At 29.3% G+C, this 25843-nt stretch overlaps 1 protein-coding gene and 1 long non-coding RNA gene across 4 annotated transcripts; both read right to left on the bottom strand.

Moving 5' to 3' along the window:
• Positions 1-14410: 14410 nt before the first annotated feature.
• On the bottom strand, positions 14411-19859 carry LOC114167281 (RNA-binding CRS1 / YhbY (CRM) domain-containing protein). 2 transcript variants are annotated; one of them, XM_028052324.2, is made up of 7 exons: positions 19209-19859; positions 18227-18354; positions 17809-18034; positions 17602-17729; positions 16145-16321; positions 15445-15508; positions 14411-14698 (listed from the first exon to the last, which is right to left on the bottom strand). In XM_028052324.2, the coding sequence occupies exons 1-5, from the start codon at positions 19753-19755 to the stop codon at positions 16157-16159; spliced, it is 1194 nt and encodes a 397-aa protein (XP_027908125.2). In that variant the 5' UTR covers positions 19756-19859; the 3' UTR covers positions 14411-14698; positions 15445-15508; positions 16145-16156. The 2 variants fall into 2 exon arrangements, with proteins under 2 accessions (XP_027908125.2, XP_027908124.2); XM_028052323.2 differs by having other exon boundaries at positions 14411-14703; positions 19209-19858.
• A 3724-nt stretch (positions 19860-23583) lies between these two features.
• Positions 23584-25055, bottom strand: LOC146883397 (uncharacterized). Of its 2 annotated transcripts, none has more exons than XR_014985458.1 (2): positions 24433-25055; positions 23584-23839 (listed from the first exon to the last, which is right to left on the bottom strand). It is a non-coding gene; the product is annotated as an uncharacterized LOC146883397 (long non-coding RNA). The 2 variants fall into 2 exon arrangements; XR_014985457.1 differs by lacking the exon at positions 24433-25055 and adding an exon at positions 23941-24426.
• Between the last annotated feature and the right edge of the window lie 788 nt (positions 25056-25843).

Below are 25843 nucleotides of genomic sequence, written 5' to 3'. Positions count from 1 at the left end.
GGTTAAACGATCTTAATTCCTTAACTGGAATATGACTTAATGTCTAATTGGATTTGAATTTTTCGGATAAATTTTTTGTTGAAAGATCTATTAGTGATATTTGAGTTAAATATAAAGGTGTAAAAAAATGTGTTTTATTGTATGATAAAAATGATAGTATAAAATGGTAATTGTATTAAAGTAGTGGTGGTCGAGAATGTTATAAAAAGTTTTTCAAAAATAGAACCAAACATCAATATTGTCAGTGATTAAAGAAGGTAAAAGTAGTTAAATAAAAATAGTTTGTTCAAAAGAATAAATTATAATACTTTTACTTGAAGATTAAATATTAAAATTACACTTAATTTATTCAAATTATTTTGACTCTCCGAATTTTTTTTGTCAATATTAGTTGTTGTATATGTATGCATATAGGCATTAAAACAACAATGAAAATATAGGGATTAGACATTGAAATTCTTTAATCACAACTTTATGTTATTTTTAATTAAAACTCATTTTCATCATCATTTGAGTTTAGGAAAATAGATACAACTCAATTTTTTGTTTTTTGGTGAGAAATCATTTTCATCTTAACTTAAATTCTAGTTGTTTCGATGAAGACCAATTAATAATAATAAAAAAAAAACATAAGATTAATACCACATTAAACAACTCACACTACTAGACTCTAGTTATAGATTCATGCCTCATTGATCTATTTCATATTATCTTCCTATCTAACTTTCTATTTTATAAGAAACTTTATACCTAATTTATGTGGTCCTTAGAAGTATATGGATGGTGGTTTCAAGTTATTATTTTAATGATAATAACAAAATTTAAAGTATGTTTATCTTTTACATTCGTCATTCATTTGAAATAAATATTTACATGTTATCATTAAAATTCCATTTATTCTTTACATTGAACTATAAACTGCATTTTTATGACCACATTCACAAACTAAATTGCATTTTAATAATAATATGCATAAACTTATATAAAATGAAATAGATTTTAAAATTGATTTATATTTAATTATGTTTAAACAATTTTTTTAAGCTATTAAAAAATCATTTCATGAGTACAATATTATAACATTCCTAAAAATATAAAAGTATTGTGTACTCATGTTCTATCTCAAAACACACACACTGTGTACTCATGATTAATCTCAGAAGGGATTAGCAAGCCTAAATAAATTTTATATATATTTAATCTATAGATGTATTGTGTACTTGAATAGCTAAGAGTGATTTTATGTACTCGTCGTAACTTTGAAACAATAATGATAATATGTAATATATATCAATTAGTGGAATCATTTTGAGATAAATTAATATATGTTGTTATCTATTACACATTTGTGTATGCTTTAGGTTGTATTTGTTTATTGTTTTTCAAAATTATTTTGAACATGTTTTATAAACCAATAGCAACCCTTTTACATTGTTTAACAAGTTAATTACTTTGCGAAAAAAAAATATTTTTAAACTTTATTTAAATCTCCTGTTTGTATAGCTAATCATGTATTTGAAACATAACGAAACCAAAGTGTTACCGTTACCACTCATCTTTTAGTCTTATTTCAAAAAACATGTCATATAAACATATGCCTCTCACATATCTATTCACCTATCGTAAATCAACTAAGTCATTCACTATAGTAATCATATAACCCTTTTTAATGGAATTTGGATTTTGTGCTGGATTTTTTTTGTAATGTTTCTCTATTGTGTCTCCATTATATACTGATTATCACTAATTTTGACGTTTTAAAATATATTAAAAAGATATTTAAAATATCAATACAGTGTATTTTTAATATTCAGAAAAAAAAAATCAATAAAAATCTGAACTCTGCATAAAGAGATAATCCACAAACCTATTATAATATCTTTATAGCATCTTTATTTGCTACGAAATTAGATATAACTGAAGACATGTTATATTCCTTAAACATCACCTTTTTGCTTGTTCATCAAAACTCCTCTATTCCTTTGTTATAATTGTGAATGAAAAAGGTGTTTAAAGACCCCTCAACGTAAACCTTCTTACATCTATAATGTATTTTTGGGATTTCCATTTATAAAAATAAATGCAAAACATAAACTTATAAATTCTTTTATCCAATACACACCACTTATCATAAAACCCTAACCTCCTTAATATATAAAACAAGAAATTCTAGGAGATCAAATCATAAGTTTTCTCATCACCCACATAATGTAATTAATGAAACTCCATTTATTGAAATGATTTTATATAATTATTTGTTAAGTCAATATATAGATTTTATATAGTGTTGGGTATATGTATAAATATGCATTTGATCAAATTAATATATCATTTTCATTTTTGTCGATGGGGTTATACATTCATTGTTTCAATGGAGAGTTTGTGCCATTAATTTGCCTATCTAACATTAAAAAAAAAAAAAAAAAATCGCTTTGTGATTGTATATGTAACAAGTAATTGCTAGGGAAGAAAAACTTGCATAGTGATCAAAATTTAATTTTGTGAAGTATTTTTATTCAATGACGTATGTTGACTAAACATTAATATTTTGCGTGACATTTCTTTCTTATAGTAGTATTAGGACACACTTTTCTTTAAGAGATAATTATTCTTTAGTAAGATAAAATTATTGTGCGTAATAAAAAAATTCTCCAGATATTTAATTTCAGCTATATCCAAATGTTCAAATTTTGAAACTTTTAAGTTAGAATAATTTCACATTAGAAGATTCATTCGTTGAATATGCACCATTTTTCAATATGTTACTTTATTTTCAGTGTAAGAATATAATATTTTAAATACACTTTCAATATTGAATAAGTTTTACTGTAAAATTACAAAAGAAAAATAGATAATTCACTCATGGTTTGTAATCTTTAATAAATTATAAAAAATTGAAGTCTCATGTCTTTCTCTTTGGTTATATTTGGTAATAAGAAATTCATGGCAAACATATAAATATATAAAAATCCAATTTGAACTTTGAAGTCAATAGACAATTTAGGGTTTCAATTCTATACGTCTGAGCAAAATTGTCCTGTAGCATAAGTTGATAACCCACACTAATCTTTTGAGAACGACGTGTGAACAATTTGAAGCAGATAATTAAATATTTAATATTTTGGATTCAAATTAAGATTGTTAAAGCAGGTCTCTAATTTGTCATCGTGTTTCTAGTGTTTAGGTATGAAATTTATAATTTATAATAATTTGAGCATTTAAATTAATAACTTATTTTGTATTGAATATTTTAAGGTTTTTCTTTCCCCATATAACTTTACCTTGTGTTTGGACGAAACATTTCAACAATGCTGAAAAATTGAATTTAAATTTTCTTTATTTTCTAAATAACTTATTTGGATAAAGAAATTAAAATATCTTACATTTCAATTTTTGTTTGGATAAAATAATTAAATTTATTGTGAAATAAAATTTCATTTTAACAATATTTATTTTAGACTTAATTAAGTTTTGAGTTAATGATAAATTTGGAAATGGGCTCGATGACCCAAATGGGTCGAGCTGACCCGACGACTCAGTTGGGCCATGGAAACCAAGACATGATAGGTTGGGTCGGCTTGACGATCCAGACAAGCCTGATCAGCCTGACGGACCATATGGGTCAGTTGTGCCCGTCAAGTTCGTCAACCCAGCCCGACCCAACCCGTTTAGGTCGTTGGCACGGCTTGGCCCCACTAGGTAGTCAGGCTCGTCCGACCCATCTGAGTTGTCGGGCCATTTGTGTCAACAGGCACACCCGACAAGTCTGTGTCGATGGGTCGGCCCGACTTGACAAGGTTGTCGGGCTGGTCGGTATCGCACGGGTCATCGTACCGATCAGGCTCGTCTAGGTCATCGGGTCGGTCGGGCCTAACCAGGTCATCAGATCGGTCAGGCTTGTCAGGTTAACGGGTCGTTCGGGTCGTTGGGCCTACCCGACACATCTGAGTCATCAGACCCGCCCGACATCTTTAGGTCGTCTGGCCCACCAAACTCGTGTGGGTCATCGGACATGCTGACCCGACTTGGTTGTCAGGTCGGTTCGGTCTGTCTCTATCTTCGAGCTCACCCGACTCGTTTAGGTCGTCAGTTCCGTTTGAGTCGTCTTGCCTGCCCTACTCGTCTAGGTCGCTGGGTCTGCTCGACCCGTTTGTGTCGTTAGGTCAATTTGATTCGTCTGGATCGTCTGGCCAGCCCAACCTATCATGGTTGTCGAGTTTGCCGAGTTTGTTTGGGGTTGAGTTTAGGGTGTGAGGTTGAGTGAGAAGAATTTCAAATTACATTTTTTTTAGGGTATTTGAATTTTTTTTAATTTAACTAATTGAAATACTTTTAAAAAATGCATGCATTTTAAATGCTTTTAATTTCTCTATCCAAAACATTTATTTACAAAGAATTTTAAATTCTCCAAATAAATAAATTACCCTCTTGAATTGGCCCATCCAAACACACCAACAATCTTTCACTTTTCTTTAACATGAAATTGAATTTTTTTAAAATTAGTCACATCTTACATATGACATTTATAAGATTCGAACTTTTATCCTCTTATTTACAAATCTATTTAGTATCACTGGACTTCACATTTTGCGAGTTCTACTCTAATATTTTAATTATTTATTTTACTAAAAATGGATTGACTAATAGAAAAAAAAATTATATGAAATTTATTACATTAAATGACAGATTATAGTTAACTAATTGTTGGTGTAAAAAACAATTTGCATTGATGGTGTGCTGCATGCATTATTTATTCTTTCACTAAAACCAAAGGCACTCAAAATAATCACATTTATGAAAAGAAAAAAACTAGAACAATAATGTTCAATTTTGGTAATTCTGAATTTTCATCCAAAATATACCTTATCGTATTTCTGATCCGACCCAAATCAATTCGATAATTGATTTGTTTTGAAATGTGAAGTTCTGTCACAATTTTATCCTTAAGAAATGTCTCAGAAGATAAAAAAAAAGTAGGAATATTTAAACTAAATTTGACCTTGACTCATATAAAAATACCATAACATATCCTAATTAAGGTTATAACTCGAAAAATAATAGCTTTCCAATAAAATGTTAATTTGTCTAAATACATAATTTAAAAAAAAAAGCAAACAATTTCATAACTTTAATGGATAAATATATAATTTAATCCATCGAAAATGTTGACTATTTTTTTCTCCTAAAGTTTCTTGTATATATATCTTGATAGGAAATTTTCAGCTCACTAATAAAAATTCTTCTTGTCGAAATTCCTTGTTATTAATACAATAAATACAGTGTTTTGGTAAACTAATTGGTTTATAAAAAAAATTAAACTAACACGTTTGGAATCTCTTAAAAAATTAAAAAAATTATATATTCAAATTATATTAATTAAAAATACTTAAAATTATATTTAAATAATCAAATTATTTAATTAACATTTCTCATAGATATTGTTAATTTACTGATGCAAATTAACATTATATGATTTTTCACAGATTTATTAACTACTAAAAAAACTCATATTTTTTGTTAATTTTGTTTTGAATTTTTTTTCGTACGAAATACTTACAAATTTTGTTGTGAAAAAAAAATTGCAAAAAATTTCTACCAATTTTATTGTAAAATATTTTGTATAAAACACTTTTCGCAATAAATTTTGTAAAAAATACTTGTAAATTTAATAATTTTGTAGGAGATGATTACCACGAAGAAATTACTTGGCAATTAAAATTCTTAAAAAAAAATACAGAAAAAATTATTTTCTTATAATTTTTTATTAATAAATTTGCAAGAAAAGTTTCAAGAAAAGTTTCTATGAAAAATTTTAGTATTCAACGTGTTGTCCTTTGGTTTAAGGTAATCTATAATCCAAATAAGTTAATAATTTTGTTTAGACTTTTATCCACGACTTGAAAATATGATAATTAATGTTATATTTTCTTAAACTTATCCATAACTTTATCTTTTACAAAATAAAAAGTAAAACAAATTGAAATTAAGTCATTTTAGAAAATTATTGAAGAAAATGGTTGCTTAAGCTTGTCCATACGTTTTTTTTTTTAAGTAAAAGTAAAAGTAAAATAAATTGATATTATCTCATTTAAAAAACATTTATAAAAGAAGTGTCGGTTTTGAAATTTATGATTATTTTATTTTGAAAATATCTTAAATAATATATATTAAAATTGTTCTTGGTCATAACTATTTAGTTATGTGAGATTATTATAAAAATCATATTTAAAAATTAAATTTATTTAAGGAAGGATGACTAAAATGAAATAACATCAACATTTTTTAATATAGAAACTTATTTGAAGTGGTTACTAAGATACCTCTAAATGTTGATGTGTCTTTTGAGAAATGATTTATTGAAAAAAGATAATATTAATAAAAAAAATTGACATAATTTTGGACCAAAAACCTTCTAACAATGTATTTATGAGCTTCATTAAATGATGCCTAACTTATTTTCTCTAAACACTTGGATTTCGAACAATTCATTATCTTTAACTAATTTTGATGAACTATATTTACATTTTATATCATTTTTTTTGAAAAAACGTATTTTTTTAAAACTTAATAAACTTATTATCATGACTTGTGATCAAATGTAAGTATAAATATCATTTTACTATGTTAATGTGTAGATTACTTTTTTTAGTCTTAACTAATAACAGGGACCAACTCAATGAATTTTAACTTGTTTATACGCAATTAAGTAGGAAAACCAAATCAATTAATACCATAAATTTCAGAAATGCAAAGACAAGCTTTCGCTATCTTTTTTTATTATTCTATTTTGGAGATAAATATTTTTCATAATTTACATGGTGCATAATTTTCCATCAATAATCGACAAATATTGATCATAAAATGAAAAACAATTGCAGCCACTTCGTTTCAACTTTTTCAGTCTCATCCTTTTGTTTGTATTTGAAGAAGTAAACACAGTTGATAAGTCCCATGGTGTTTTCTGGATACGTCATACACAATTTGTTCATGTAATTATTATATATTTCCAAAGCCAACATAACTTCATTTAATTAAAGAATGATTTAATCAGAAAATTTTCATTTTGCAAAATTCATCCATATTTGAATTCTGTCACACAAGTATTCTTTAAATTCTAAACTCAAAACCCACTCTAACTAAATTTTTAAAATAAAAAAATATATTTTTTGAATTTATAATAAATATGGAAATGCAATTTATATGTCATACGTGTGTGTGTGGACAATTAGACACAGTGGATCTATTCTTTCTTCCACGACAATGCTACGTGGAAATGTGTCTTTTTGTCTCTTATAGTGTTTTTATTTCCCAAATAGTTACCAAAAAGAAATATGTGTTTTTTATTTGGTTTACACATTTTCTAAGTTTCTACAAGTCTTGTTCTTTCTTTTTCTCTTTTCTCTATTCTCACCAAAACAAAAACTATCTGAATTTTCGTATGATATATAAATAACAGAGTAGAGTATTTGTACTTTTACAAATAAAGAGTCAATTTAAAGATAGATATTTAAAAAAAAGTTAAATATGTTTATAATCTCTAAATTTTAATTCAAAATTAAAATTTGTCTATGTTCGAAACTTTGATAGATTTTAGTTCCTAAACTTTAATAATGAATAAATATAGTCATTTTAATTCAATTATTTTAACTTTTTTCGAGGTGTCGAATGTATTTTCCTGCGGATATTGAACCGAGAATGTGTCAAAATAAACAACTTCAATACTAATATAAAATGCATTTGACACATAAAAAAAATTGACATAATTGAGTTAAAAAAACTATATTCATTCATTTTTTAAAGTGTAAAAACCAAAATGTATAAAAGTTTTATCTAAAAACGAATTTCAATTTAGGTTAAAGTAAGACGAAAACTCCAAGTTTTTTGGACAATTTGATTTTTGTATTTGTGCAGGCTAAGAAAAGTTTAACACCTGGAGAGCAAAGTTTGAAGGTTTTGGGTGTTATTTTAATGGGGTTTTGGGAATATATGTGAGTGGGCACTAGAAGCTATGAATTCCACTACCCTCTGCTAAAATGTGTGGGGCGGCATTACATTATGGGATAACATTTTTCATTCATTGCAACAAAAATAATGTTATGCATTTGTAAGCTTCGTTACTTTATCGTTTTTTAAATAAGAAAGTTCTCTTAGTTATATATGTTTTTCTTTTTTTTTTGTCAAACTTTTTTGGATGATGTCATATCTCTTATTATAATAAATTTTATTTGTCAAAATATGTGTGAAGAGGGCGTTCTTTAGTAACGTGTTAAGAAATGAATTTTAAGTTTAATTCAATCTACAAAATCAGTGTAAGACTTTCAACATCCTTCTCACGTCAAGATATATATATCTCGTGTCTGAGATTAGACAATAGTGAATGGTTCGATAGCAGTTGAAAGAATATGTCCAACAAATATTAAATTTTACTGATAAATTCAAATATCATCCTAAAAGGTGAACTTTAAACCTAACTCAACGTATAAAAGTGGTTTGTGAAGTGAAGTTTGCACCTATTATTTAAATGTTTATTTTGTCGCTTAAACAATCAGTTTTTCTTGTTTAAACTATATTTTGAGATTTAAATAAGATAAATATTACATCAATTATCCTTTTTTTATAATTATTAGAGTATTTAATTGTTCAAATAATGATGAGTCAAATTTTTGAAGTAGAATCTAGAATTTATAGGTCACATCGAGCGATGAAAATTAAATATTAATTTTATCTCTATTGAAAGCTTAAATACTTCAACTTTTGTTGGTCTCTTAAGTGGGGAGAGGTCCACTAAATTATTTCTTCCTTTTGTTATATTATTCAATAATTATATAACATTTAAATAATAAGTATTATTGCTGAACTTAAGAAATTGTCATTCAAGTTATATATGAGTTGTGTACATTTGATAAAGAGTTTCCAAGTTTTACTCTATAAATTTTAGTTTTATGTACATATTTCACTTTTTAATTATAATTATTTTACGTATTTTACTATTAAAATTAAAAGTTATAAAACGATGTTTGCTTTATATATATATATATATATATATATATATATATATATATATATATATATATATATATATATATATATATAATTGAAAATAGTGAAAGGTGAGAGAAAATCTTAAGTAGTGATAGTAAACTATTGCATTAAACCTAAATTTTTTTACTTAAAAGGATTTCACTAAGTACGAATATATACAACCCAGATAAAAATAATAATAATTTTGTAATAAATAAATAAATATTGATGACACCAACATTTAAATTTTGTATATTTAAAATATGATTATTTTTTAAGTGTGTTCCAAGTGGGGTTGGCTAATTAATGGTATGGTATTGGTGCAAAGTGTATCAAAGATTTGGGAATGCAAGGTAGAGATTGGGCAAATGAAGCCAATGAAATCAATGTTTTCTTAGGAATCTAAGTTTGAATAGTTTAAAATGCTCTCCAAAATGAAAAATAATGGAAGTGAGGCTTTCATGATCACAACCAAACCCACTCCTTATGTCACACACTTTTAGCTCATTCCTTCCAAGGTGGAAGCCCCATTACCTCAACATTTTCAAATACATGGACACTATTTAACCCTACTATCTTACTAACAAAAATATGATTAAAGTAAACAAAAGTTAGTATATAAGTGTTATGGTTGTATATTTGGAGTCTCAATTTTAAATATTTTTTAATTATAATTCACCTGTAATAATTTAAACTAACTTGTAAGATTAGGTTTTATATTTTATTTATATATATTATGATTTAGTTATATTATTAGTTAGATCTTTAAGACATCTTTATACTATGATCTTCGACATACATCTTGACACTACTTCAATCTTCGATACATATCTTTATACTGTGGAATGAACATCTCAAACATGGGATCAAATATTTGTGGATAATACAACAAAATTTTGATATGAAAGACACAACAACTCAAATGAACTAGAATAAAATAGACTTTAATATTATCTTAATAAGTAAGCATATGTTTAACTTAATCTCACAAAACTAACTAGTAAAGTGACTTGTACTCCACTTTTTATATTATGATTCATTTTCATATCATTAGTAGATTTGGGATCTATAACAAAAATATTTATTATCTAATAAATTTTGAAAATATAATTAACTTTGTAAAAAAAACGAATGTACTTAATAATTAAAAAAGAATATTAAAAGTTCTTTACCATATAATTGTATATTGAAATTTATTAATAAATATGAAATTAACTGTTAGAGTTGTGAAATAAAATAAATAGAGTTTTAATGTGTGCTAGTAGGAAATACTAAAATTGTTAAATATAGTGTGTTGTTAATATCTGTCCAATTCTAATCCCAAGTATTAGTAAAAGAGTCATCTAGCAAGAAATGTGATTTTTCAAAATGCAAAATTCTTTTGATGTTATCCCTTTATACAAATATCTAGATATTTTGTTAAATATCATGTGCATTGTTGGAGATTTTATATTGGCTAGAGATAAAGTGAATTTAAAATATATATAAGTTGATATAAATATCCTCTTATAACTTGGTATTGTTGGGTTGGATTAAGTTAAAAATCCACTTATTAATATGATATCAAAATTATTTAAAAGTCGATTCTCACGAAATTTATTATTTATTGGATTTATAGTGTCACGTTCAAGATATATATAACCTTAGTATAAGAATGATGTGTTACAAATTTCACATTGAGTAAAGATTAGATAAGTTTACAATATATATAAATGGGTGTAAATCTCATCTTACAAGCTTGTTTTACAAATTAGACTTAAAATCCATCTTTTTATACGCATGGGTGATAAAAGTTTAGAGTTTAAAAATAATTTTATTGTGAAACATTATTGTTTTTTCTTATTATTTGATGCATTCAAATTCATTATCTTATATTAAATTTATAAAATAATTTTCCAGTTTAACCCAAAGAAATAAGTTTTTTATTTTTATCAGCAAATGTTAGTTATTAGTTTTTGTTAGTGGGAGAAATTGAATCCACAACCTCTCCCACTCTTCCTTCTAAAATCACCAAACCAAACTAATTTCTCCAATTTGTTAGTAGTGGATTGAACCCACAACCTTTTCCTCCCTTTCCTTCCATCTAACTAGGGATGTCAACGAGACGGATAGGGTAGAGTAGTAGATCCCTCGTACTCTATCTGCTGGATAAATACACGTTCCGTACCCCTCTCCATATCTGTGTGAGTATGTGTTACGCAGGTACTTGCATATTTTTTTTAATATCTACGGATATCCGCAGATAATTGCGGGTATTTATAAAAAATATTTAATTAACATATTTTAATCATAAATTCAAATAAGATATAGTGCATAACATTCATACATGTCAAACAAAGTTAAAATAATTCATTTAAGTAGTGCTTAAATGACAATTTATAAAGAAAGAAAGATTGTATTGATAAAAAATAACTCATTCAAAATCATTATGTTAATATCTTAATTATGTTTTTTTAATGTTTTAATTTAAATTAGGGTATAGTGAGTATGAGTATCCACGGATACAGATATTATAATATTTGTTAACATGTGAGTATAAACAATATACGTACCCGTTATCTGCAGACATCCATTTACAATATTCATTTTCTATATGTATTGGATTTTATCTTTGGATACCCATGAGTACCGATTTTTTTTATATCCTTCCATCCGATCACTGAACCACCTTACCACTTACATAAAGAAATAAGTAGTTGATGAGAGCATAGTATTAGTTGAAATTGAAACTTATTCTGAAAACAAATTGGATTGTTAGTCTCCACTGATGTCGGGCACTAAGAGAATCGTCTAAAATAGGAAAGAGCAGAAAGCAAAGGCCATGCAAATGCAAAATGCATAGAAGAAAAGATAAGCATGAGATAGCTGCAGAATGAAGAGAACCACCAACAAGGTCTACCACAGCAATCATCTCATGTCTCTCAGTTTCTCTTTCTATGGACTCAAACCATATCTGAGAATGAGATGAATTTCAATGGAAGACATTGGTTTGTTTATGCTAATCACAGCTGATTTCTGAAGAAATGTGTCTTTTCCCTTATTATGTAAACATGTTAGTTCATGTCTCAATCACTCCATACACTCTCACTTTACTTTTTTTCTCTTTTTTGTACTTTAACATAGCATTACCAACACTTTTTTTTTTCAGAACTTTGTTGATTCAATATGTTTATGATCTCCAGAAGATTTTTTTTAGCAAATATTTCTCATGTTGGTTATGTGTCATCTCCTTAGGCTTGTTTTTATTTTTATTTTATCTTTAACAATCCAAAGCAAAAAAATGACATTAGATTATACAAAATATATCTTAAAATTGATGAGTTTTTTGTAGGGGATGTAACGGGAACACAAACAATGAGAATAAGTCTAATTCCGGTTATATCTCGTATCGACTAGATATAAGACAAATTTATAGTATAAATGTAAGTGTAAATATCATTTTATGAATTAATTTTGTAATGTTTTCTTTTTAACATGTTATTAGAAACATGAATTAGAGATTATCTTAACGAGATTTGTTATTATTAAACCTATTGTGTTACCCATTATAAAAAATGTATTGTTTGTTGGATTTATCGTACCACTCAAATTTATAATATAAAAGTGGGTGTAAATTTCACCTTACAATATTATTAATATAATAAGAGACACATAAAAGTTTAAATAATTTATTCATGTTTAAAATTGTGTGCATGATCCCATATTACTCAAATATTTTTTGAATAATGTATGCATTTTTAGAGGAAAATACGATGCTGACGGTCATAAAATCAAATCAATGCAACATTGCATATACTAAGAAATGAATATAAGAAAAAAATAATTTAAAATTTGAAAAAAATTGCGATTACTCCTTTCATAAATTATTGTTAAATGTCACACATCTTCAAGTTTAAAATAAATATTCGTTTTAATAAAGTAAACTTCATATCTCCTTTAATCTCTTTTCATATTTTAATTTTTAATTATGTATATTTCTTCGGACTATCCTTGTTGGAAAACTTTTCACATATGAATAAATCATACGAAAAAGATTTTATTTTTTCTTCTCGTATACTCCAACTTTGTGATGAGTTTTTGTACTTTCATTACAAAAATTTACTAGTTTACATCATAACTTCACGCTAATTATATATTTATTAAAATCCATTATTAATGTCCATATTATTAAATACAATGACATTTAGGCCAGTTTCAATTAATAAAAAGAATGATGAATTTGAAGAAAAAAAGAAACTTGTATCTCTTTTTTTATTATTTTATTTACGACATAAAGAAAGGGAGGGTGTTTTCAAAAACATGTATTTCGAGGATTAAAAGGTGATTATTATTTTAAACGTGTACGAAAAGTTATGGATTTTTGTCGGTGCCACGACATATATAGATCATCTTTCACATCAGAAAATTATATTTTATTACTTAACATTTCTATAATGAAAAAGAAAATCTTGTCGTAAATAATTCGATGCTAATTAGCTATTGATTTGCTAATTAATTAAAGTTAAATTACTGAAGACTTATTTTACGCTTGTTATTCTGTAATTTAGATTAAATATAGGGAACGGGAAAGAGAAGAAATAAAAATTTCCAAATTTATTTATTTTCTTTGATTGGTTTCATTTAAAAACATGGGAAACAAAATATCCATGAAATTCATATTATACACCAGCCCAAGAGAAGGGGGTGAGAAAAGTAATATTACTTTGATTATTATAATTCTTTTTCTTAAACCTTTATTATTTCTTTGCTGTATTTTTTTTTTTTTACATTTTTCGCACATGTAAATATTTAATTTTATTTTTTCTTATAAAAAAATAAAAATAAAAAACTATCTTTTTTCTGTCTTTTATCTTTCCTTTCTTCTCCAAACCAATCATGTACTTCTTGATTTTGCAAGCTAATTGACATTAACTTCAACCTTTAAATTGTTACGTTATTAAATACGATTGTAGAATGTACATAACTTTATCATCTATATTAATTAATTTTGAATTACTTTCAATAAATGAATTGAATAAATTGCTTTTTCAATCAATATGGTTGATAAGAAAAATGTAGGCCAATAAAAAAATGACTTAGTTCCATAATTATTCTATTTCATATCGTATATTCTAATTATTACTAATATTATTTGCTTGCTATTGAGTTACTGCAATCATATTCCATTTCTTATACTGGTATTATTTTTTTAACTTTTAAAGCATTAGTTACCCAAGGTTTATTGTTAATAAAAAAACGATTGCGTTAGTAGGAAAAAAAAAATGTAATGTCAATAGTTTTATGAATGTTCACTGGTTATAATAAAAAACAGTGATACAAAATTATGGTTGGATTCCTGAGTTGGCTTTTACTAAGAAATTTGGAAGAGAAAACTAATCAAACATGGAACTGTAAGAAAAAAATACTAATCTGTACATTTAAATTTTCAATTTGGTAATGGTGACAACTCGATTTCCAGTCCAAGATTCTGACACCATGAAATACCAAAGTCCATTTCCAAGCTTGGCTATGTGAGCAAAACCTGAATTGAATACTACTTGACTGTTATAAATTTGCGACAAAACAATGGTAAAAAACTCTTGATTAGCACTTCACTCTGACTCCAAATAGAACAGATGTGTTCACCATTGCCTATCATAGGGAATATGAAAAATTCCAACCCACAATATCTGCAGTTCTGCACTGTAAATATAGCCAGCATATGATTAAAGATTCATCTCATATATTCACAATTTTCCTTACAACATCTAAGGCCAATACTAGTCATGGACAAATCACAGTTTAGATATCTTGTTATATCCAAATAAAAGTATCAACCTTAGCAGTAAACTATTTCAAATTTTCTCATCGACTGCATTTATACAGAAAAAAGAAATACTATAGCAGCACATGGAAAACCTGCACTGTATGACAAGCTACAACAACTTAGGAGAAACTTAATTAATTTTAGGGTTAAATATGTTTTTGATCCCTTAACTTTCAGTGAATTTTGGAATTAGTTCATTTTGAAACTTTGAACCAATTTAGTCCTTCATCTTTCGGAATACGTGAATTTAGTCCTTTTAATCAAATTTTGTTAGGTTTATTTAATGTTTCGTACGCATTTTAGGATTGTATTTGAGTTGTTTATACTGTTGGACATATTTTTGCTTTAATGTTAAGTCAAATACTATTGTGAAACGTACTTGAAATGTCAAATAAACTTAACAAAATTTGATTAAAATGACTAAATCCATGTATTTCAAAAGATGAAGGACTAAGTTGGTTTAAAGTTTCAAAATCGACTAATTCCAAAATTGATTGAAAGTTAAGGGACCAAAATCATATTTAACCCTTAATTTTATTCTCCAATTTTCTTCTCCTATAAATGATAATGAAATTTTAACCCAAAATATTAGAGGCTCAATAAAAATATATCATTACCCATCTTTGTGTGTGCCCTGCTGATTCAGATCGAGTATGCACCTTACCACACCATCGTCAAGTTCTGACAATAACACAGTCCATATCAGTACAAATAATTTATGGGAAAAACACTATGTTGCTGAAATAACCCAAAAGACAACGAAAAATCATAGCAATTATACGTTCATGAATATTGAATAACGACAATTGCAATACAATTTACATAAACTGATGAAATAAAGGAGAAGTGTTTGGAAGCATGGATCAGAGAGAAGGTTGTAATCATCACAGGAACAGCATAGGTGGCGGAACAGTGATTGAGTCAAAGGGAGGAAACAAAGTGTGGGGAGAAGTCTAAGTTGTGATTCCATACTAGAATGCAACCCATGCCCTTTCATACAACCCCTGAAATCATCGTCGATATGGAAGAAGTTGCGAGCGTCGCCATGCAATTACTCAGCAAGGGACAGGGGCCTTCTTCACTTTGCCCTAACTACAATCACTGTCACCACCCAACCAAACCAAACCAAGTACCGCTCTTCCTGCTCAAACCTTTTACTATTCCCATCATTTCCACGTCAAAATAAACAGTTTATATATCTTATTATATCCAAATAGAAGCATAAAATTTGGCAGTAAACTATCCCAAATTCCCATAGTCACCGCATTTGCACAGAACATAACATTCCAATCTCAAGGGAACTTCTGATTCACACACCTGATTATAGTGTTAAATAGCCTCTTGCTCCTCTGCCACATTTAAGTCATCATTGTCGTCATCAAATGATTCTCTATCTTTAAGAAAGTATCCATCCTTTGAAGGCTTATAATCCTTCCCCCTCCAAACCACAACTTGTTCATTCTCAAAAGTCACCAGAATACAGGGGACCATGTCCTGCATTAATACACAAGATAATCGAAAATGAGCAACTTAGATCATAAACCACAGGGAACAAAACTTGAAGATTAGAAATCGTGTCTTCTCTATATGTTTGGAAGGTAGAATAGAGTGCCATTACCACTATCATTGTTATTTTCCCTTCAAGTTACATGATTATAAAGAAATATTACACCTTATTCCACTGGTTTGGAAGGTAGAATAGAGTGACATTACCACTATCCATTAGTAGTTAGTTAGTTCTATTAGTGAGGGATTTAGATAGGTGGGCTGAGATGGTAGAAGAAATAAGGCATATAGCCCAAAAATAAGAGGGGAGATTGAGAGAGATCTATCTTGTCACTTGAGAATGGAGTAGCCAAATAAGATATTCCTGGAATTATTAAATTTTGTAATTTTTACGGACTAAAACCAAAAAAACATTTTTGGGGACTATACCCAAAACTCATATTTTTAGGGACAATAACTAGTTCAACTAGAAAAGATTTACTAAATTTTTCCATTCAGCTCTCCCTCGATAGAACAAAATGATAACGGTGATATTAGTCACGCTACCTGAATATCCACACAGAGTAATTATATTATAAAGAATAATATGTTATATTTGTGAACTGTCAAGGACAAAAAATAAGAAAACAGCAGAATAAGTATAACCAAGAAAAAACACCAAATACCACATTTCCAGTCACACAACAAATAGTCATGTCAATCCTGTAGATTTATCGACTAATCCAATCACACAGACTACGTACTGGTACTACTAGGCACTAGCAGTTTTCTTTAATATTCTTTAAATTTCACATAATTTTCTTTTACACTCTGGAGAATCTATAATCGCATTTGGTCCTCAATAATTGATTATGAAAACAATTCAAGAGGTTTAGGTGGCTTTTCAAAGTAAATTTAAAATATTTATAGCTCGTAAGATTGATTGAGGGTAGTAAGATTGTTATGCTCCCCTAGAAAATTAAACTAATTGGCCCAAAAGGATTCTAAAAAGCATCTCTACGATCAACACTTCAAAATCAATTCTTTTAAGACCCAGAATATCTCCACAATTGAATCCTTGAAATCTCACTAGCAAAGTGATTCCACTTTATAATGCCCAAACAGACTCAATTTTGAAACTTATATTGAGGTACTACGTAATCATCCAAACTGAAACATTTTTTTGTTATAATGATACCAAACAAGAAAATTACATGGCAAATATAGCATTGCAAAGCTGCCTATCACAACAACATACTCAGCAGCTAAAATTAATTAATAGTCTTTACCCTGAGTTTGCAGCCTATTTTCTTGTAATCTTTCCTTTCAAGCCCCTCACAGTCTATCCGAACCAATTCGCATGAGAGGAAAGCATCTCTGACCATGGGTACCAAAAAAGCATAATAACCATTTTTGGCTGCAATTCAATTCAGAATCAATAAATAAGGTTTGCTAAAAACCACACTGGCAACTGAAATAAGAAAAACAACACACACCAAGCTTAGTTAAAGCAGGAACAGCTAGTCCCCTCTTCCGCATTTCTTTGGTTTCCTGAATACTTAAGCCATCAATTGTTGTCTTGATCAATCTGGGATATACAGGTTCATGGGGCTTCCACAACATGAGAGGAATAATAGATCTCTTTTTAGGATTATAATTCCTGCCTCTGTATAATATAAGTGTACCCCCATGTCTGAAGATGACCTTCCCAAATGTTTTGTCCTGCAAAAAGAGCAAAAAAATTACTTGCGCATGCTATCCGACAATGTTAGACATAAGCTTCACAGACAATGTAACCCGAAGTTCAACTATCACATGAGTCCACGTGTTTCAAAATGAATTGTAATGTAAGACTTTACTTATTATGTAAGGTAGTTAGACAAAAGAAGTAAAAAAGTATGAAGAGACGTGAACCTCAAGCTGGGTACAAATATTTTTCATGTCCATTGTTGGAACACCCATGCATTTGATTCTAACCGCTTCAGCAAATTTCCAATGATTATGAATAACATTCAGCATGTTGTGAGTTAAACCATCCCTTCCTGAAACCAAAACTCAATAAGATAGAGATTGAAGAACACATTTGGAAAAAGGGATAAATTCAATGTGCCAAGATTTTCCTCAAAATAAGTACAAAGGAAACAACATTTCATACACACCTCTTCGTCTTACCCATCCAATACATTTCCACAACAATTGCTATCAGAACCAATAGACTTGTTCATTTCCAAACACGACCAACCCAACAAAAGCATGAACATAAACAGCGAAAGAACCACAGAACATCACGTTGTCTCTCATCAAGCAAAACTCCATAGAAAATCATGCTATCTGTCTAATAAAACTATAATTTATAAACCAAGAAACAATTCAAAAAATTCGTATGAAATACCACCCCTACTGGCACAAAATTCAAAAACAAAAACAAAAGCAAAAATGACAAACTTCAACATTTTTGAAGCGTTCCCTTTTGATTGTTTTCAAAACCACCAAAAGCCCTCTCAAATTAGGTGAGGACACATATATGGATCACACGGCACTATTGGGATCTATTACAAACAAATTCTCAGGAACATTTATATACTACAAGATCCATTTAAACAATGTCCTACAATGTTCTTCTTGGCCTCCCTCTACCCCTTTTCATAGGACCAAAAACAATGCAATCTACTCTCATCGTCGGTAGTTCACGGGCCTTTGCCCCTTAACCAGCATCCCAACATTAACTCATCATTTAACTAAATGAGATATACTTCAATATTCTTCAAAACAATTTAACATTTACTAGTATTCATAAATTTCGAAGTTAGTCCCTTATTTTTAACAATTCACGTAATATTTTTCACATCCCCGACCCTAATTAAGAAAAACATCAAGCGTCTTTCAACTTTCATACCGAGATTGACATGCCTATTAGTTTTGCTTCTCTCAAATTGCGATATCAATGCCTTTCTCTCATCACTGTTAAGGGGTTTCCCTTGAATCATCTCTCTCTTCATTTTCCTCTGTTCCTCCAACTTGGGGTCCTCCGGACCCTCTAAGCTCTCCACAGTGGGGTCCACGGCTGGCGCACACACCCCGGTCCATTTCCGGTCGAGCCGGCCCGGCCCAAAGGGAGAATACTTGGGCTCCCTGAGCCCGATGGGCCGCACCTTTGGGCTGCTCTCCGTGTAGCTGAACCGGAAATCGAATGGCAGGTCATTGGAACGAACCGGCTTGCGACCGGCCGGGTCGAGGGAGGAGGGAGGCCGGTACTTGGGCTTGGATTTCTTTTGGTTGGGCTTGGTGGGAGGGGAATTGGGGCATTGCGGCTCGGGAGTGAGAGACGACGGTGGTTTGAAAGTGTATGAAGAGTGGAGTTTGGAGGCTGCGGAGGAGAGGTGGCGCGTGAGGAGGGTGGCGGTGGAGGGATTTTGGCGGGTAACACGCGTGAGAATAGACATGAGGGTTTAAGGGTGCATAATTTTTGGGAAGAGGATGTTCATTGTAGGGTTTAAGGGTTGCAAAATGTTTCGTTTGCTGCAATACTAAGTTGCAGAATCACAATACCGTAGAGAATCTCATTGGCTTCGATTAAAATACCTTTTATTTAACTACGGTAAATAACATCCTTAATTAATATAAATGTTTTTAGTAGTTAATTTTAAATGAATATTGAGAAATTAAATAAATATAATTAAGTGTCACACTTTTGTGATTGGATTAGATGTTACTTTCTTATTTAATATTTTATAAGGTAAGAATGAGAGTTATAATCTAATATATCGCTTTTGTAAAATGTGTCTCTCTTATAAAATTATCGTTATTAATATTTTGTTTGATGTTTGATATTCTTAAAAAAGATTATTTTTAAAATTTGGATTTTTATTTAAATTTTAAAATTTTATTTCACATCAATATATTTCAATAACAATACATTACACCTCCTATTCACCCGTGTCTTTTTCCACCAAGCTTAGTGCATAATAAAGGCTTAAATATAATTCGGGTTCTATTTTAATTAATTTTGTTTAATTTAAATTATTTTAAAAATGTTCGATAAGACCTTATTTTTTTATTTTCATAAATTTAATTTTTTTAATAATAGTGTTTGGTGTACAGTATATATCATATCTCAGTTCATGATTATTTTTAATTTTTTATAATTTAAAAAAATTGATCATGTGTTAAGTTAACATTGTGCTATATAATAGTATCACATGTTAATTCAGTGTTATTGTTATGTGTCAAGTTATCCTAGTACCAATATAACTATCACATGTTTTATATTCAATTAAGTTCTTATTTTATTTAATTTTATTAAATTTAGTTACGATTTTCGTTAATTTTGTTCGATTCAATACCAAATTTGTCTTTCTCTAAATTGATACCAAATTTAACTTTTATATAAATATCATCCATACCTAGTCCAACCTAATTAACATGTATATCTATGTTATTTACTGAGACAATAATAATAGTGAGTTTATGATATTTCCAAGAAAATAATGTAAATTTATTGTTAAAATAATACAAAATGTGAAGCCCCATCTTTTTTCTAATTTTCTGGCCTAAGTATACTAGTCCACTTCACACTCAACAAAACACTTCTCACCCCCCCCCCCCCCACCACCACCACATAGTTTTCTCTCAAATTCTCCTCTAAAGCAGTGATCCCTCTGTTACCTCCATAGTTTTGATCCTCCTTCTTCCTTTTGCAATCAGATTTTGGAAAGAAACTCCTGCAGAGCTCCTTGTTGATTCCACTCCCAACTTCCTTCCTCAAAGTAAGTCAATCCTCCTACGTTTGGTTTTGTTTAGCTTTGAATTCGAAATGTTGTCTCTGTTATGGGATTAATCATAGATTCTTCCTCTCCCTGTGTCTTGGTGATGAAATTCCTTAGGCGAAAACACCAGAAACTCATCCTTGTCACTGCACAAGTTGTCGCTTAGGCGAGCAAGTCTCGCTTGAGCGAGAGACACTCTCGTCTAAGCGAGACAGCTTAGCTTGAGCGAGAATTCGCTTAAAGTCTGGGTTGTTCTTTGTTTCGAGCCTCGCTCAGGCGAGAATGATCCGCCTAAGCGAGAAGAGCCCTTTCGCATGGGCGATATCTTCTAGCTTGGGCAAGAACCACTGCAGTTGAATGTTTATTTCTCTGTTTTAATGGATGAAGTTATATCTAAATGTTAAAATGTGAAATTAGTTTATGATATGCTTGGATTGTTGTGGCTTGTAACATGTGTGGTGAAATTGCATGAATTTGGATTATGAGAAGAGGTGGTTGAACTATAATTTCAAAGGAAATTCCAAGGGGTATGTTTTACTGTATGTAAGGACATAAGGACTCATTATTGGAGGTATCCCAAAACTCCAATAATCATTCATGTTAGATTGAGCATAATGGATTATGTCATGAAGAGTAGTAGGAGGTCCTAGTCTTTGAACTTGATCAAGTCTTAAACGAGAAGGGAGCTTACCTTGTGAGTGGTTGGATGATAACCTCTTGAGGCCAAACTCTATAGGCCAAACTCTATAGAGTTTGGGAACCATCACAGGTGGGCATGCCACCAAGAGGTTCAATGTCACTTACATAATAAATGAGAAAGATTGTATGGTATTTATAACTGAGTTGCATGTTTCTTTTAATCAGATTAGGTTACCCTTTATTTTTCTCAGTGTGTTCTGTGTTTGGTTCTTTTCTTGCAATATCACTATGGTGTGAGCATATACAAACTTAGGTGAAAATACTCCCCTCATGGATAGGAGTTAAGTCAGTGGTGTGAGATGTCCAACAGTAAGCTCAATCTTGTTTAACATTTGGATTTTTTGATAACTCTTTTCTAGCATAGGTTGTAGGCTCAATCTTGTTTAACATTTGGATTTTTTGATAACTCTTTTCTAGCATAGGTTGTAAATATAGTTGGTACTTATATGATTATTTTGGATGACTGTATTATTACCCTATATTGGCCTATTCTTACTATTTGTTTTGCTTGATCATAATATAATATTTTGTTTAGTAACATTAAAACTATTAAATGAAATGTTACACAAAATACTCAACTTTTTAATAAATATGTATTTTTTAAAAAATATACTTTTTTTATTACTAATACTAATAAAAAATTAAGAATTTTAGTTCCAAAAAAAGTTAATATGTAGATGAGAATATGTAACAAAAATGTATCGGAGGATAAAATTTCTTAAGAAAAATAACAATAAACCACAATAATTTTTCTTTCTTTCTTTTTAGATTGTTTCAACGTGTGTATTTATCATTTTTATTTTTGTGCAAAGGTTACAATGTCAACCTAATATTTGATTTCATAAGTGGTTGTTTTAGTTAATGATGCATATGTTATTTTGGTTAACTTCACGTATATAGATCACACTCATGCATTGATATTTTATGGATTTAATAATCCTAATTAAAATAGTCTAGCACGCCCTTTGTGAAGCCATTATTGATGAAATTAATTTAAACGTTTTGTTAAGAATAAATTTATCGACGAAATTGCTTTTCATTTTTTTAACTCTTAATACACTGTTACGAATACAAGTCTTATAGATCAAACCATGATCACATGTTCAAAAAGTACATTTTTTTAATGATCATACTTCACCATATTGTTTGTGAAGGGATTTTAGTTTAATCACAGGTAAACACCATTTAGATTCTTGAAACGTTTTGCATTTCTCTTGGGAAAATTTTAACAACCAAAACTTTTTTACACCTATAACACAATAAAAAATAATATTTTTAATTATTTTATATTTTAAAATGAAAATACGACATGATAGATGTTCTATAGGGGTTTATTAGGATACTATATTTCATTTTATTTTATATTATTGCACTCTCAGAGAAGAACATGGAAGTATCTTTCTTATATTTTGTCCAAAATAATTAGAATATCGAGAAGCGCAATTATATATGGGCCTCCCTACACTATATATGTATTGATCATACGCATTTTTATATTTTTGACTAAAAAAGTTAAATTAAACTGAATTATTTATTAAAATGTTAAAATTAAATAACAACAAATTTAAGCATATAAGGTAGTTAAGTAAAAAATAATCTTATTTTAATTTTGTGTCCACCGAAAGAGTCCGTAAATTTGAAAATTGTTAGGCAAGATTTACGGTGGAGTTTGAATTTTTGTTCATGATGTGAAACAGAACAGGCTAAATAATGAAACTAACAAGCTAATTAAATCTGTGTTTTTCATACACAGTTCAACATAAAATAAACCCAATTAGGTAAGCTAAAATTTCACTTGTTGTCATGTGAGGAAATTATCACCGTTTGATTTTTTATTAAATAACTTATTAGACACAGAGAAATTATAATATCAATTGCGGAGACATTCATACAAGAAGAAACGAATCTTCTCTTCAGAATCGAATCGAGGAGAAAGTATAAAGCAAGTGAAAATTACGATTTCCCTACCTGCGCGTTCCCTACTGTTACAGATCAAATACGTGAATCATCACCAGCGTCAAGTTCTGATAATATCACAAAATGTGGATGTGGATCTGGATTTCTGTAAAAAGAAAAGTAAAGTTGCAGAAATGACAAAAAAACAGGAATAATAGTGAGAAATTTAGGTTAGTGAATAATGAATAATGAATAATGACGATTTACAAATTGATGAAATAAAGCAGAAATGTTTGTTGGCGTGGATCAGAGAGAAGGTTGTAATCAACGCAGGAAGTGCATTGGTGGCGGAACAGTGATCGAGTCGAAGGGAGGGAAGAATGTGTGGGGAGAAGTCTAAGTTGCGATTCCATACTAGAATGCAACCCACGCCTTTTCATCAACCCCTGAAATCATCATTGATATGGAAGAAGTTGCGAACGTCGCCATGCAATTACTCAGCAAGGGACAGGGGCCTCTTCACTTTGCCCTAACTCCAATCACTATCACCGCCAAACCAAACAAACACGCTTTCTTCCTGCTCAAACCTTTTACTATTCCCATCATTTCCACGCCGATTCAACCTCACAAACACACCACCACGACGAAGAAGAAGGAGAAAAAGATCGAAAGTTGAAATGAATGAATGTTGTGGGAGAAGACGAAAAGCTTTGTAATATAGATAGCGCGAGGCGTGAGAGAGAAGGGCGAAAACCTAACCAGGTAGAAGATGGGAATACGGGTTATGTTCGTTTCGGAACTAAGCCCGTTGTGTGTTCAATTGAGGTATTGCTTCCAACACCTCCATAATTACTAATTGTATTCCAACACTCTATTTTTCCTTTCTTCTCACCTTCAAAGTAGATTTCGATTCTAATCACAGTCCCAAAACTTTTATTTTTCTTCTTACCTTGAAAGCAAACTTCGGTCTGCAGCATTCTTCCTCTCACAAATTTATTTCAGATAAGTCTTCTCACTCTTTTTGTTTTTCTTTTTTTATTTTAAGTTTTGTTTCATTTGTTTTTTTTTTTTTCTCATCTCAAACCAGCATATTGAAGCATTCATTCATTTTAACTTTTCTCTCTCGTGCGTCTTCTTTCTTCTCCTTTCTTCACTTTTCTTCACTTTTCTCTGTTAACAAACCCTATAACCATTCAAGATCCTGTTTTTATCTTGAGATAATGATTGAAATTTTTAAGATTTGTTTTTTTCTTCTTCTTTGGTTAAACTATAAGTAAAAAAGCATTATAAGAACAAGCTCAATAGAATTTATTCAATATGAAAACTTGGCTCGAGAAATTGAACTAAGGGCAACACCACCCTTCACATCCTCAACACTAAGAGTACCATTAAAATCATCAAAAATACACCAAGAATCAAAAGGAATAACAAGAGAAGACCATAAGAAGTGACAAAGAAAAAATTGCACCATAAAAACCAACAACAACCCATTAAAGTTAATTTTAGTAGTTTGAACCGACTCATAATATTTTTTAGTAGTAGAATCTTTTCCTTTTTCCACCACATTAGGTCAATTAAAAGCTATTTTTAATTCTTTTGCAAATTAAAATTGTTTATGTGTAGAAGAATTAAGGATTATTGAAAAATTCTATCGTGAGAATCAATTTGTCATAAGTCCATAAAATTATTTACAATAGAAGTAACATCCTCCAAATAAAATATATCATCCAAAAAATTAAAGTTCACTAGCACATCACTAATAATAGTATCAATATTATGCACGAAATAAGACTCATCCTCAAACTAAAAGTATTAAGATTAACAACTAGTAAGGTGAATCTTATTTACCCCATTTACTTTTATCTATTAAGTTACGGTCTAATTTTGTTATTATATCATAATTTGTTACGCATGTTAAAACATACGTTGTATATAACTAACTTTAAAAAATTATTTTATTAAATCATTATTTTTTTAGTTTAAGCAGAGGCAATTTATTATGCATGTTAAAAAATATGTTGTATAAATAACTTTAAAAAATATTTTATTAAATCATTGTTTTTTTTAAAGTTTAATTTAAGCAGAGGCCAATTGCCTCACATGTTGTAACTGAGATACCCACGAAGTTTGGCATGCTGAATATGTTACGTTATGATTAGTATTAGTTAAT

The sequence above is a fragment of the Vigna unguiculata genome, chromosome 10 (assembly GCF_037176805.1).
Source record: "Vigna unguiculata cultivar grain cowpea cultivar isolate G323 ecotype 2 chromosome 10, ASM3717680v1, whole genome shotgun sequence".
Taxonomy (NCBI): domain Eukaryota; kingdom Viridiplantae; phylum Streptophyta; class Magnoliopsida; order Fabales; family Fabaceae; genus Vigna; species Vigna unguiculata.
This window is presented reverse-complemented; position numbering and strand designations above follow the sequence as displayed.